Below are 17002 nucleotides of genomic sequence, written 5' to 3'. Positions count from 1 at the left end.
GATGTTTTCCGTAAAGAAACAGCAGTTAACTCACTCTTGCATTTCTCATCCTCTCATCCCCCACAGACAATCCAAGCAGTTCCGATCGGACAATTTTTGAGGATCAGGAGAATCTGTTCCTCCGATTCACTTTTTGAAGAGCAGGCAAAAGATCTTAAGAACCGTTTTCTCAATCGAGGTTATAGCATGCGGTCAATCAAAAATGCGTACCACAGGGCGAAATATACGATCAGAGATGACCTCCTCTTTCCCAAGAAAAGAATAGATACACAAGTGCAGGTGAGATTCATAACGGATTATCACTCTAGATGGCCACAGATGAGGGAGATCTTTAAGCGGTTTTGGCCCATTTTACTAACAGATCCCGTTCTCACCAATTACATCGGCAGGCATCCTAGTATTACAGCAAGACGCTCAAAAAACCTGAAAGACCATTTAGTGAGGAGCCACTATGACAATATCAAAGTAAAATATCCTTTTGGAACGAAAGGCCCCAAATGGGGCTGTGCTCCTTGCAGACATTGTGTCGCTTGTCCCAATGTTGAAAAGGCAACAAAATTTCCTAATGCGACAGGTACAAGAATATATACCATCACACATCCATGTAATACTAAAGCAGTAGTATATTACGCAACCTGCCCATGCCCTAAAATCTATGTTGGCTTAACTTCCAGGGAACTGAAGGTACGTGTAAGGGAACACATGTCAGATATTAGACGTGCAAGTGATGAGGTCTCCACGGAAATGCTTAAACCTATACCACGCCATTTCAAGATGTATCACTCGTGTGATCCATCCCAACTAAAGGTGAGAGGAATTTACCATGTTGTGACCAATGCGAGAGGAGGGGGTATTAAACAGAAACTGGCTCAATGTGAAGCACGATGGATCTGGACCCTTGGGACAATGCATCCATTTGGTTTGAATGAATCCTTGAATTTCGCTCCGTTTTTGTAACCCATTGACTCCAAGCGGGTCTAGTTTTTAATCAGTCATATTTTTATCTGTTATGTTCTATATTGCTAATTACTCTTCCTTTTTCTCTTATGTAGAGGTTCTTTATGTGCAACTGCCGACTAATTTGACATCCCGATACATGGCGAAGGTTCATCTGAAGATACAGAGGTGGAATGAATATATCCGTTTATGTACTATTTTAGATTCTGTCTTTGCTATAAATTGTGTATTTCTATAATAACGTGTTTCGTGTATACTTTTTTATCAAGTTATATATAACGCTTATCACGTATTTATATGCCTTGATGTCCTCGCGCACATCTGTCTGTGTATAGCGTCGACATCGGAGCATACTGTTGGCACGTTTTTTCCCTAAAATATGCGGTTTTATTCTTTTATGGGCTTAGTGCGTTTCTGTGACCGCTCAGACAATCTGTCTGTTTTACAACGGACACATGCACGTACATTATATTTTTTCAAGTATTTTACACTGTAAATACGTCTTGTTTCGCAAAACACATCTTCACATTGTTCACTTATATTCACCAACTACACATTTTTTGTCCTCATATATGGTCATCTTTCTTACACATATTTCCTTCAAATTCTTTGGCCCTATCCTCCCCTCCCCTGTTTTCCTCCTTTTTCTTCTTCTCTCCCTGTCTTTAGCAGCACATGACACACACACTTTTAATACATAGCACGTAGTAAAGCACTATATATATATATATATATATATATATATATATATATATATATTTCTACCTTTATGGCCTGTTATTCTAATCAGTGTATATATATATATCTGCTGGTATTCATAAATACCCTCACTGAGTCACTCTTTTTCCTCACTCCCTACCTCTTGTCCCCCTCCCCCCTCCCCTCTCTCTCCTCTCCCCACCCTTTTTCACACTCTTTCCTTCTTTTTTTCATATATCACCATCGGTCTTCTTTTTTTCAGCATCCGTCTTACATTAACACATGCTTGTATACACCCAGTTTCGTTTTTGTTATCTTTACTTCCCCCTTTGTTCGGTTATATATCACGTCAGAGGTATTGCTGTTTTTAAGAATGAAAGAACACACACTGACAGATTGTAACATTCACCATGTCTTCTTTTGTTTACCTCTGTTCGGCTGCACATATCGCTACTCCAATCTGTGGGTCTTGGAGAGGGGCTGGTGCGCTGGGGGAGGGGGGGAGTGGCCTCTGCATCTTTCGGGACGCTGTCTCCTATCAGGGTGAGATGTGGGTGGCGCTGTCAGACAGTGCCAGCCCACATCCTCTCTGATGACGCGGATCCGGAAGTGGGGCAGCGGTCATCTTTGTACCCTCGCCCTATCGCCGTTGCTCCGTCTCTTGGGCTTCCACGGATTGGATGTTAGGTTTTTTACATTCAACATAAAAGGGAGGGCCCCTTTTGGATGACGCCACCCCTGGACGAAGGCATCTGCCGAAACGCGCGTCGGGTCTGGCGTCTCCTGCATGTGGGATCACTCAACTTATCTGGGTACGTACTTTACTACTCCATATTGATGGTACACAATCTGGGATGGTTAAACAGCACCATCTTCTGACATGAATGTGTATTACATTGTACTAATGTACTGGTGTTTTCTATATGTCCTGGCCTGTATTCATTTATTCCTTCATTAGTGCTCTGCACTTATATCTTTTCCAGAGCACATTAGCCTTACTAATATACCATCACTGTCAAAGAGCACTTCATATCTAATTATCTGGTTGCATATCAGGCATAACCAGTACATTTCATGCTGTCATCCTATCTCCCAGCATGTTATTTATACCCTATATGTATTATCTGTGTCCCACAATCGGTTGACACCATTTTTTAACATTATATGACTCATAATTTTTAATCTTGTTTGTATCTATCTGTTAATAAAATGAACTTCTATTTATTTGTTATATTTGTATTAGTTTTTTGACTATTCTCTATAGGTTCTTTTTAAAACAGGTGATGTACGAAAAATATGAACCCGTCCCTCTAATAGTGTTGGTTCATACCCATCCAAAACTTATCGTGAATAAACATAGGCAGCTAGAAGCGCCTGTTCAAAAACAGTACATTGCCCCTTACTACCCAATAGCTAATTTGCCTGGAATGAGGTGCTCCCCCTAGCTCCCTGCTAGAAGAGGTTGAGGTCAGGGTTAAGAGATTCTTTAACTTCTATTTTTTATTATGTAAAAAGGAATTTGAGAATAAGAAAAAAACACAGTCCCTTACATGCAAATAATAAGAAAGTACGACACACAGCTGTTAGAGATAAGTGAATTATTTTCTCCATTATTTCTCTAAAATCAGATTTACTCTGATTATCTGCAAATCTCAAACCTGTTGAATTGATTCCTACCCAAGGGCATTTAGTGGAAAACCAACAACAGGTCCTTCTGTCCCGGGTGGCAAAACCTGGTACAAGAATGGGGCGCCCAGTTTGGCTACGGGGCCCTCTCTTTTCGGTGTACACGACCAGTTTAAGAAGTATTTAGATAAAAAATAAGACAAATGGCATTCATGTAAAAAAAAACAAGTCATAGGTTAGTAAGGAACACAAATACCTTGGCTCTATAATAGTACAGCGGCACTGTATTGTACTGGTTCATTTACTTATGATTATAGTTAACTGTTCTGATTTATAAAAATCAAGAGAAAATCAGGAGTGGTGCTCATTGCCAAATTTTGTCAACCTTGAATGACTGTGATAATTATGTCTACATAAAGCTCTTAGAAAATCTTTATACTGTGCACTCAACTGTTACTATTACATCTAATACTGCATATCAAAGCCTGGACAACCCATATTAATTGTTATTTTCTTTTCTCAACATGAGAATAGAACTGTTTGTAGAAATTGTGCTATAAAGTCACAGCAGGAAAATGAAAACTATGAAGTGAACTTTCTTATGATTCCTCCCAAGCACTCTTGTTTTCAAAGACAGTAGAATTATCTGTTCAGTTTCCACTTTTAAACAGTTATATTGAAAGCTTGTGTTAAAATTCAGTTCTGCCACATGAGAGTTCAATATACTGCTTGCAAATGGACTATGAGATTCAAGTATTTATAAACAAAGGTAGGGAGTTCAGCTCAGTCTTAAAGTATAAAAGTATGAAAGCCGCAAGCAATCTGTCATATTAAAATTAAAACTTTAGGGAAATGGGCATTTCTTCTTAAGAACATAAACAAAAAGTTTGTTCATAAAACTTTATATTATTTACATATACAAAAAGCAATATTTAGTAAAAAGTTACTTTTGTCTTTGGCAAATGGATATATTACAGCTCCCTACAACTTCAGAGCTGTATAAAGCCTTAATATGGCACCCATGAATTTCCATCTGGCCCTTATGTCCATCCAGCTTAAAGGTGTTCCTCGCACGAGCCTGCAGCCTGTACTAAATCTCCCCCCTTACACCCCCCGAGTACTTGCTCTCAGCTGGAAAATTTACCAAAAAGTATACCACATAATGTGAATTTAAATAATTTTCGTATACATTTTGAAGCTGAAATCTGGCCCAGATCTAATGCTTCTCACACAGTGGAGAGTTCGCTACAACGTGTCAGGGTAGGTTATTTTTTGTTAGCTAAACACATGAGAAGCACTGTCTCCTGTCATGATCTACAGATTGATTAGGCCTCGTTCACATCTGCGTTCTGATGTTCCGTCAGAGCTTTCCACCAGAACGGGACCCTGAACTGACACAAATGGAAACCAGAGGTTTCCGTTTCCATCACCAATGAATTCAGTCGACTACGCTATTGCTTCCGGCAAAACTACGGATCCGGTGCACAACAGAGACAAACCGAAACTATGGGCACCAGATCCGTCACCATTGAATTCAATGGTGATGGAAATGGAAACCTCTGGTTTCCGTTTGTGTCTGTTCAGGGTCCCATTCTGACGGAAAGCTCCGACGGAAGTCAGAACGGGACCCCTACGCAGATGTGAACGAGGCCTTACTCATACCTACATTATTACAATGTAACAGAAACTGTTGCGTAAATCTTAGCCTATGTTTGTACATGAGAGAATTAAACAAAGGGGATTATTTATCAATGCAATTAAGGCAGTTCTCTGATGCAAATGCTTTGAAAACAATAACGCTCAGACTCTGCAACATATTTATGAATCCCCAATACCTTTTTACAACACTTGCTGCTGAATGGCTTAGAGGATAATCTTTATTTTTACATTCAAAGTAAATGGCCATTCTTGAACAAAATATTTTTTTTTCATTTATCTAAATGGTCCAAAATTCTGTGCTTATTTATTTTTCCAGGGGTTTACACTTGTTTTTGTCTGATGCAGAGCTCCAAATCACCTGTATAACCAATACATGAAAAAAAATCTTAGCTGCCAACAGCTACCACTAGAGGAAGTTTAGGCTTTTACTGCATAAGACCTATGCATTGAATCCAATAAAACAGTATACAGTAAGCTACTATGCTCCCCCTAGTGGTGACTGCAGGCTGACAGATTTACTCTATAGTTGTGTGAAGTAAAGCCGGTGATTTAGAGCTTCCCTCTCTATAAAACATACTATAAAATTAATCAGATAGATTTCTTACTCAAAGTTGATGTGGGGAGACATTTATTTATCTATGGCCAGCTTTAATAATGTCCAGTCAATTTTGTTTTACTAGTAATAGTAGTTGAATCAAATTCTTCCATAGACAACAGTGTGAAAAGTTTATGTGACGTTAAATATATCTGTAGAATAATATTATTACAAGGAACATATGAATGACTAATCTCTTCACATTTGGGACCTACAAAGTTAAAACTTTCTACCCTGAGTACAATTAAAATAATTGAAGCTAAATTGTAGATTTAGATTGTGTTACTGAGAAAATTCCCTTTTAATAGTCCTTTGCTTTTTACTGTAATATGAATTTTTCTTCAAGTTAAAGTTTTCTAAATAGACTTCAAATTAGACAAAGCATTCCTAGAAATGTTCACTTTGTTTAATTAGGAATGTAATGAGCCCATTTGCAAGAAAATTACTCCTATAATAAAACTATTAGACCAAATAATAATTGGTTTATATTGCGGCAAATGTAGATGACAAGACCGACTGGAAAAGTTAATACATGCTGCATTAAAGTTAGCAGATGACTATGTTGAATTAAAGAGTATCTGACACATATTTATGCTGCCCTATCTGAAGGCAGCATAAAAATGGAACAGACGCGCTGATTTCAGTATGTTATCATTCAGTTAGTAATGTTTTTTCGTTTCTGTGTATATTGACATTATACTTATGGCAGGCAACCAGTGCTGCTGGCGATGAGCCCAAGTATATTTATATATTTATGCTGCCCACAGGATAGGTGATAAGTGTTTGCTTGTTGGGATCCCACTGCTAGGATACAGCCAATCACGAAAACAGGAGTCCCTTGTTTTAAAATGAATATTTTCACCAAAAAGTAGCAAACTAACTTGTAGTTTAATGTATCCAGAGGATGCATATTAATGGATTACCTAGGATTTCAAAATTGATGGTCTATCTCTAGGATAGGTCATCAATATTTGATTGGTGGGGGTCCAACTCTCGGTACCCCACCTGTCAACTGTTTAAATGGGTTGCGGTACTCGTACGGGCGCTGCACCCCCCCCCCCCCACAAGTGGGACAAGCTATTTGGCAGACAAAATGTATATGAGAGTATACATTTTTTCATCCTAAATGTATATATATATACATATATATATATATATATATATATATATATATATATATGTATATATATATGTGTGTATGTATGTGTATATATATGTATATATATATATATATATATATATATATATATATATATATATATCTCTCAATGACATGAATACAAATTACTGATGAATACTGTGTATGTATTATATGTTAATTATAGATTGGGTTTTTGGGTTTATTTCATTTTAATTATTTAAAATGTTTTTTACAATATAATGTTTTTATCTGCCCTTGTATCATCAAGTATGTTCATTTGATATATCAGTGATATATTGTACAATATAATTAGTAAAAATTAATCTATAGTTTTTATGAACACAAGCATAGTAACATGCTGTAGTTATATGGTTAGTATGTTCAAGAGGGTATACATCCATCAAGTTCAAACTTATATTCTTAAAAATCCCAGATGATCTAGGAGAGGGCAAAAGCTACTGGGCACCATCATGAAAATAATCTGCTTTGGATTTACAGTTTGATAGAAGGATATATTTTACTATGATAGAAATACAGATAAAGCACAACACCATAAAGGAGAGTTAACAAAACAAATGCTATGGACAAGTGAAGAAATTGACCATAATGAATAATTAGGTTTTGGAGAGTTAAAATAAGATTAGTTGCCTAGAGCAAGTTCTGCACTTTTCCATTGCACTCTAAATCCCCCAATGTTCTAGTATATTGCTTATTTTGAAATCTATACATTGAAAATGTAATTAGATTTCTTGGCAACTATAGCAATATGTGTGGTGCTGTGCCTTGTTGATATTTTTTTGCGGAATTGCTGCTCCATGTAAGTTCTACATAGACAACTTGAGTTAGTTAATCAGACTTCTGACCAATCTTTCTAAATAGCCTGATCCGGAAAATCCAGGGTACACCAAGACAGAGAAACTAAGTGAAATGTACATACCCAGCTGGAATGATAATGGCATGGCTCTGCTTTGAATTAGATCATACTATCCAGTCAATTTGCTCATCTCACCAAAGTGAGCACTAATAAGCTAGCTCAAGTACAATTATTAGTTGAAAGCTCATTCAGCCCCAATTAAATCCATCCACTACACCCTCTCTACTGTGACACTCACCACACTGGTCCAAATGTAGGTAACCACCAAATTCTATGGTAGGCTCTTCAGTGTGGAACTCTGTGAAAGATATCTACAAAGTTGCCAGGGTCAATGTTAAATCGCCGTTATGGCATTGTAAAGGAATGACGGAACTATTGTCACTTTGACTAGATTAGAAAGAAAAATGTATTTGGTTCTTAACCCAGCTGTATACTGATACAGGAATCAAGGAATTTTTGGTTCTCCTGACCGAATTTGATCTCCCCTACTTTCAGAATTAACCAGCTCTGGTAAACTCTATGTTTCGACATAAAAAATGGCTCCCTTTGCCCGGTTCTATGCTATATGATTCTTGTCATGTTTCTTAACTAATCATGATTGTTCCAATATCACATTAACGACGTGTTAATTGCAGACACCGATCTTTCTCTTCATACTAAAGGATTTTGCTTCATGGGAAAACGCACCATTGTTGCTTATCTCATGTTTCTGTAGTCTGTAGTACCTTGGTACTTATGTGTTATCATCTTATTTGGTTTATCATATCCACGAAATAATCTTGATATGTGTTACACCATACTTACATGACCTCTGCACACTCTTTCCATTCAACTTGACTTTAATTTTTCTCCCAAGCCCTGGTGATGACCACTTGTACTCTACTAAATTGTTTTTCTTTGTATTACTTTGTAGTTACTCTTCTGTATGATTATATCACAAATAACATACTGCATTTGTTTTGTATTTGTCTCTGCAATGATTACTTCTGTTCAAGAATATGCCTTTATCCTAAATAAAGCTGGATTGTTTAATAAAAAAAGAAATGTAGCCCCATTGTAGCTCTTATTTGGTATAAGTTAAAAAAGAAGTTGTATTCAAACTAGACTTATTTGGAGGACCAGTAAAATAAATAAGAGACTGTATATATGCATATATTAACACTTTGTTGACTATATGACCATATATTTATGTCTACAAGACCTAAATAATAGTCCATAAAGTATAGTCTACTTTGGTGATGTACATAGAGTGTTTAACTCAATTACTATATTTGTTGCTTCATCATCCCTTTACTATTATTGCTTTAACATATCTACAATATATCTATTAGAGATATATGTAGAAAAATTATTACATATTAACATATTAGGAACTCTAAAATTGCATACATACATCAATATCAGACTAGATTTAATGGGAAGGACGACCCTGTCCAAACGGTCCCACATACTAATGGAAGAATAATGTAAAAGCAACACAAATTATTATATTCAATGTCATATCATGACTTGTAATAAAATTATATTGGTTGTGGTTGGCATGGCAAACAGTCACATATTTTGGGTTTTGAAATATGTTATCAACCATCTGCTCTAGATGTTTTTTAATTTTATATAGTGCATGGATGTGTCTTACTTACTTTGCCAACATACAGAGGTTCTGTGCCCATATATTCCTCAAGTACAAAGAACTGGTTCCACACCCAACTCCGCTTTGTCCTTGATTTTCCAGACTGAATATAAGGCTTGGATGTAGACATTGAGAGCTCAGCTTGGCTTATTCCAGACAGGCAGAAGAAAATAGCTATAAGCTGAAGATAGTGACACATTTCATGTTTGCCCATCTTCATTTTCTCACTTTTAATAAAAATATTACAATAAAAGAAATAGTTCCCAAATGGAATCTTAGAAAATCCAGCCTTGATCCCGGCAATGTTTTGTTGTTAAGGGTTGAACGTTACTTGAAGTGTATATCCACAGAAAAGTGCTTAAGTACCTATGGGAAAAGAGAAAGAAAAGTTGGTTTGGTCAAAAGAAAAAAGTTATGACTTTTCTTAAGCTTGATCATAATGTTTTTACAAGTCTACATACATTCCGAGACACTTCATTATCATAGAGGTTATAATAGAGGTTAATACTGTAGGAAAGATAGTGTGATGACAGTAAAAATAGCTTATTTTCCCTCTAGGGCTGAATTATTGTATACATTACACATTTGGCCAATTATAAAATGAACATGTCAGTTAATTAATATGATTAACATCTCCAAGTCAAAAGAAACAGGTAAAGTATTAGCTAATGGGGTATTTTGTGTACAATCATTGAAAGAGAAAAAATTGTAATATAAACTTTTCCTATTGTGCGTTATTTTCCTGTTCTCGGAGGGCATCCAGCAGTGTAAACAAAATGGACGTTTTTATTATGGTTGTCATGGTTACATCCAAGGACATGTAGATACATTACAGATGTGTCCACCCTTACTTTTTCTTGAATTGCGTTGTTATACAATTTGTCATTGAACCAATACAATACAATCTTGTACCATATAGTAGAAAAAAGTATAATTTTTTTAACATTAAAGTCTGTGTGCGGCAGATAGCCGACAGATTCCTCTGATGTATGCCATAGACTCCCATTTTTAAAAAAGTATACGTTTGACATATACTTATTTTTTACTGGATGGCTGTTTCTTAACATGGGTGTCGATGGCTGCCGAATGGCAACCGTCAAATGTATATGTTTATTTTGTTCATGTTTGTATAACAACTCATGTTATACATCTCGGTTTTCTCAGATTTAGAGTGGAATCAGTATCTGTAAGTAAGGGAGGACACATTTCTATAAGACTGTATATGTCTAGTCTGTGCTACATATACCTATGTACAAAATCAAATATTCATATTTCTAAGAGAAAAAATAAAAATAAAAATAAATTTATACATTATATATTACACTAGAGATACAGTATATGCAGAACATACCCTTTGACACAGTCACCGTACAGTGAATAAAATTCATATATTTTTACATTACTGGCTGTATTTAGAGAACTAGAAAATTTAAAAAAAAATGCAAATTTGCTTCTTTTTATTACAAAATAGCTAACAAAATCCTAAACTTTTTTCAAATGTTCAGGTTAATATTCTTTTTTTCTGTTGCGGTTTATGCTGCCGGAAATCCACAACAAAAAAGAAGGGCATAGAAACCAATGGGTTTTAAAAAGTGCAGTTCACATGTTGCGGTTATTATGCGTGTGCTTTAAGAGCTGTGTTGCATTTTTTTTCTGCAGGAGTATTTGCAAAATTATGTAGCATTTTTTTCTACCATAGACTTCTATGTCATAATCTGCAACCTCCGTAAGTATTTAATTGTAATGTGATTTTCATGCAGTGATTATTTGTCTCTTAAATATAGCATAGGGGGCAGAAGTAAGGTGTGGGGGGGAGAGAGTAAAAAAAGAAAAACATCTAAACCACATGTAATTTAAGCACAGTTCAGAAAACCTCATCATAACCGAATGAAAAGCACATTTTTAATAACTTTATATGTTTTTCTTGTGATCCTTATCTGCTTTGTCCTGGTGGTTCCTATAAAGAAAAAAAACCTGAACATGTGAACTTACAATTTAAGTTTCGAACTTCTTTAAGTTCAAGAAAGTAGATTTTAGTAAATAGAAGGGAAGAATTTATTGTTATAATACACTTCACAAAATCATTTTCTATAATAATTAAAGCTAAATATTCCATGTGAATGACATATGTACTAATGATGGCTCTGGTGGCCCGGTAATAGGTAACAAACTAACTACGTTTTTTTTATCAATGCCCTCACAGGGTCCTATGTTTGCCAACATTCTGATACTTTGACTTTATTACATGGCACGACATGTCCAGTGTTGCACTGAAAATAAAGGCTAACAATTAACAATTAACTGGAAAAACCATTTTTATGCTAGTAGATATTTTATCCTTAGAAATGAGAGGAACTCAAACCCTGAACAATATCAGGAATGGGTACCCTAAGGCACAAGTTAAGTAACAGTAAATGGAGTGTGATTAATATAAAAGTCTACAGAATGCAGAAAATCTGCGGAAAATTTTACAAATCTTTTGATGACAAAGCATTTGCTCTTATAGTGTTGTATATGTTTTGCTTTTTTTTTTTTTTACCTTATGGTTTGAAATTCTATATAATGCAAAATACTAGTTTTCTGTTAGACAGATTTAGATAGATTTAGATACATTCCTATCTTTTAAATTTGTATGCACCACAAAATTTTGTAACATATTTTTTAGAGTATGAAACACAAAATTAGATGTAACCATGTTATATTATTGGCCTGATATAGAAATTTAATAAACACACATAGGCCATATACTGTAATAATACAAAATGAATTTTACAAAAAAAATTTTTTTTATACATGTATTCTAGATTAAAAAAAATAAAAACTTACATAAATTACAATTGCATAGGCTCTTAAATTAATTTTATACATTCAATGGAACAATGTATTAATCACAGTAATTTTAAAGCCTCTCCACTTTTGATTCAATATGTGTTTCTGTACAAGATATTGTTTCCAATTAGGGCCTGTTCACATCAGCGTTGGGCTTCCGGCCATCGGTTCAGTACGACATTTCTGTCGGAGGAAATTAATGAATGGAAAGCCAAATGGAAACCATAGCTTCCGTTTGCATTACCATTGATCAATGGTAATGCAAATGAAAGCTATGCTTTCCGCTTGGCTTTCCGTTCATCGGTTCCTCCGACTGAAAGATCAAATGGAGCCGATGAACGGAACTGACGCTCATGTGAACATAGCCTTAGAAACCATCAATAAGTGTCATAGCTGCCACTGGTGGATCTGGTTTTCTTTTAAACAATGTTTTACATTTTATTGAATGCTTGACATAACAAATTGTTATAACAAGCATTGATTCTTTTATACAAACATAGAATCACATATCCTGAGAATTCAGTGCAAAAAAATGTTTACATATAACTATACAAACTATTTAGAGCTAGTTATTAATGTAAAAAATTATACAAAAGACAGTATCAAAAATGAGCATTCTTCAGGCCAGTTCACACAGAGTTTTTTGACGAGTTTTTTTTACGCGGAAACCCCTACACAAAATCGCCACAAAATGTCCGAAAAGGCCTCCCATTGATTTCAATGGGAGGCGGAGGCGTTTTTTTCCTCCGAGCGGAAAAACCGGCTTGCAGGAAAAAGAAGGGACATGCCCTATCTTGACATCAATGGGAGGCAGAGAAAGCGTATCACGTGACGTTTTTCGTCACACGGACATTGAACGCCGCGGGCGAAAAACGCTGCGAGAATCAGCAAACGGAATTTTGAGGCAGATTTTCATCCTGCAAAAAACTCTGTGTGAACCCAGCCTTCCATGTCATATGGCTTATCTGTTGATCTAGAGCATAGATACATTTTCAAAGAACATGCAGAATCTGTCATCTCTTGAGTGTAAATTAAACAAATCTACAGTAAACAAATTTAACAGAGGTTGTTTCTCATTTGTGCAATGGAAGATATTATTAATGGTCAGCTTATGTAGAGAACTAAGTGTAAGGAAAACAAAACAAATCCATGATTTGATTAAAAGAACCAGGTCAGGATTTTACTCTTTAAAGTAGAAATCCAGTATTTTTTTCCATCCCACCCCCTTATTAATATGTGGTAACGTGTAATGTAATGTTGTTTATCAACTTACCTGGTTCTGAATTTCACAGGTAGCCACTCTGTTCCAGGCCGCCACTGGGTCATGTGACCTTCACTTTGACTCTCTGAGTACTATAGCGTCTGCTGTAGGAACCAAATTCAGCGCTTTAATGTAAGTCTATAAAGCTTTGATCTGAGTTTTATTGAGAGACTAACCGGTCCCTACAGCAGAACCTGTAGGATTCAAAAAATCAGGGTGAAGTCAGGGTAAAGATCAGTGAAATACAGAACCAGGTAAATTGACCCACAACATTACTCTATATGTCACCGCATATTAAAATGTAAAATTAAAGTTTTTCACAGTACTGTAAATGTCCACTTACATAAATTAGGAAACACAATTTGCATTACTATGTCACTGAAACAGTATTTGCAAATAAATGTCACAGACTACTATGTTGTTTTCCCGTTATTCTGTAGGGATGAAGCTTCAATATTAATGTTAAAAATGGGTTCCATCAAAAAGTTTGGTAATTATGTTTGTTTTGTATTCATTTTGATGTTTTTGCTCTGTTTTGACATATAGTTTTGATATTTTTGTATTGGGGTCACTTATGATTTAGCTTCTTAGAAACGGATAGGAAAATGTCACTTTGTTATTAATAGAACATATTGACAAAATGATTCAGTTTCTGAAATAATAATTAATAGGTGGCAACCATTATGGCTGCACTTCCTGTTGTCACTTTTGCAAAAAATGACAGAAAAATATCAATATCTATGTAAGTAAATAAAACATAATTAAGAATTGTTTTGCTACTGCTCTATCTTCTTATTTACTAATATACGGACAATGTTATGTTTTAATTGGAAATCCACTTTAAGCATTAGATTATTCAATCTTCAAAAGATTCCAGAATTACCTGGCTGATATACTAGCCCCAGCGGTAGACAATAATCAAAATATTTTCCTCATTAATTATATGACAAACATTTTATTGGCCAGATACAGAGATGTGTAAGTAATTCAGAACAAGCAGAACACAATACCCAAATAGCAAATTGACCTATTTTTATTGGAAGTCAGTTGCCGCTGCTGACAAATTTACCCAGGTTCAATCAATTAATTTGTGTGAACGCTTGTTTTATGTCTGTTTATCACGAGAAGCTAGACTATTCAGAAGATTGATGATAAATATGAAAGCAGACAAATATCTCCCAAATGAAATTGGTCAGCTTGGCATTTATGCTAATACCAGTTCTGTACTTCAAATGCAAGCTGTCAGGGTAGGCAACAGGTGAAAAACATACTAATGTTACACTGATAGGTCAGGATAGACATCAGAACATGATGGCTATATTAAAATAAAGTGAAAATCAAGGACTAATTATCTAGTTTTCAGATATATCACAGGTGAATACTCAATCTATACACTACATATAGTATGTAAAGTCTATAGCCGGGGGTCGTCGTTTAGACTTACTCCTTGACGATCCCGGCCATGGACATCTCTCTTCACGGCGTCAGCTCCCTCCAGGGAGACACTGGCACTGTCTTCCGGGTCCTTGGACTGATTCCCGCAGGGCGCGCGCGCCCGCGCGTGCACGGCCTTAAAGGGCCAGTATGTGCCCAGCTGTCATCCATCAATTATCAGCCCAAATGGCTGCTGGACTATAATTAGGGGCTCTTCTCACTGGTTCCTTGCCTGAGCGTTTTTGTATACCTAAGTTTGTCTTGCAAATGGTCTCCCAGTGTTTTCCAGTTCCCAGTGTTATCCGTTCCTGCTGCCTGTACCCTGTATCCCGTGCTATTGTATCTACAAGTGAAAGTCAAGTCGTGCCTCCCGCTGCATCCGCATTGCCACCTGCTGTGAAAGTCAAGTCATGTCTTCCCGCTGCATCCGCGGTGTCACCTGCTGTGAAAGTCAAGTCGTGCTCCCGCTACTGTCTACATTGCCTCAGGTACCCGTTCTGAACTATAGACATTGTTTTGTATCTTGTTGGCCAGCTGCTACTCCGCTACGCGGTACGGCCCAGTGGGTCCACACCCTGCGTCGTGACAGTACGCTCATTCCATGGAGCCCGCTGGCCAAGTCAAGAGCCTGTCATCCTCCCAAGCCACGCAGGTGGACCTGCAGGATCTGCAAGCACGACAGGATCAACTCTTTGTGGCAGTAGACTCCATGGCACAGCATCTAGGTGCGCTAGTTACTTCCGTCACCACTCCTATTCAAGCTCCAACCACTGCCCGTGCCCGTTGCTCCCTGGTGGCATATTGCTACGGACTTCGTCACAGATCTGCCTCTCTCTGCGGGATGCAGTGTGATTTGGGTGGTGGTGGATCGTTTTTCTAAAATGGCTAATTTTGTTCCTCTGACTGGCCTGCCTTCTGCCACTCGACTGGCTGATCTCTTCATGCAACACATCTTCCGTCTGCACGGATTACCCCAGCATATTGTCTCGGATCGAGGGGCCAGTTAACCTTAAAGTTCTGGAGAGCACTCTGTGGCCTACTCTGTGTAAAGTTGGATAGGAGATAGAAAACACAGCGCCACATAGTGTAGATTACCCGGGCAACAGAGGTGCAAATACCAAATGTCCAAATTGGTGCTCACCTAGGGTATGTGGACGACAAACAGTTGAGAGAATGGTTGCTGCTGCTGCCAGGACTCTGCACCGGTGTTCCAGGGAAAACCGCAGAAGGTGTGCTGATGATGCAGAAAAAAAGAGAGTCTCCAGGGGCGCTGCTGCACTAAAGAACGTAAATAGGCATGGGAAGCAAATGGTATAAAGGATAGCCTCTTGTACCTAATAAATCATCCTTTATACCATTTGCTTCCCATGCCTATTTACGTTCTTTAGTGCAGCAGCGCCCCTGGAGACTCTCTTTTTTTCTGCATCATCAGCACACCTTCTGTGTAAAGTTGGACTGCTCCTCAGCTTACCACCCTCAGTCCAATGGACAAGTTGAGAGGATTAACCAAATTATGGAGAACTATCTGCAGGCACTTTGTCTCAAGACGACATGATGACTGGGTGCAGCTGCTCCCGTGGGCCGAGTTCTCTTATAATAACCATAACAGTGAGTCCACTACGTCCAGTCCGTTCTTCATAGTCTACGGCTAACATCCTCGAATACCCCTGCCCGGCTCTACTATGTCTCAGGTGCCTGCAGCCGACTCTACCTTCAGGAACTTTCTGCAGATATGGCAGCAGACACCATCTTCTATTCTGCTGGTGGTGGACCGCATGAAGAGAAAGGCAGACACTAGAAGACGAGAACCTCCTCAGTTTCTTACAGGTACAAAGGTCTGGCTGTCTTCCAGGAATATCCGGCTGAGAGTGCCATCCTGCAAGTTTGCTCCCAGGTTCCTTGGACCCTTCGAGATTCTACTACAGATCAATCCTGTGTCGTACAAGCTTCGACTTTCTCATACCCTCAAGATCCCTAAATCCTTCCACGTCTCCTTGCTGAAACCCGTGGTCCTGAACCGCTACTCCAGGACTCCTAGCTCTGCAGTGGCTCCTGGCGGTTCATCCGGAACTATCAAAGTGAGGGAGATCCTGGCCGCCAAGAAAGTAGGAGGCAGGACGTTTTACTTGGTGGCCATGTAGGTGAGAAAAATGAAAATGCGGCACTCACCCGTTTGTATTTCTTCTGAACTTTAATGTAGCATCTTGGCAAAGATAAAAAGCGTTACAGGGAGGACAGCAAGTTGTAGGTTACAGTCTGTTTCGCGCTGAGACAGAGCTTCTTCTGACCTAAAACAT

The 17002-nt window shown here is 37.5% G+C and overlaps 1 protein-coding gene across 2 annotated transcripts in view; it reads right to left on the bottom strand.

Annotated features, from left to right (window-relative positions):
* Window positions 1-17002, bottom strand: part of CDH7 (cadherin 7) — a 224187-nt gene that overhangs the window by 184392 nt on the left and 22793 nt on the right. For both annotated transcript variants that reach the window (XM_075826470.1, XM_075826471.1), the window contains exon 2: window positions 9192-9547. In XM_075826470.1, the coding sequence (XP_075682585.1) occupies window positions 9192-9401 (210 nt within the window). In that variant the 5' untranslated portion in view covers window positions 9402-9547. The remainder of the gene's footprint in view (window positions 1-9191; window positions 9548-17002) is intronic.

This window comes from Rhinoderma darwinii, chromosome 5, assembly GCF_050947455.1.
Source record: "Rhinoderma darwinii isolate aRhiDar2 chromosome 5, aRhiDar2.hap1, whole genome shotgun sequence".
NCBI classification, from domain to species: domain Eukaryota; kingdom Metazoa; phylum Chordata; class Amphibia; order Anura; family Rhinodermatidae; genus Rhinoderma; species Rhinoderma darwinii.
This window is presented reverse-complemented; position numbering and strand designations above follow the sequence as displayed.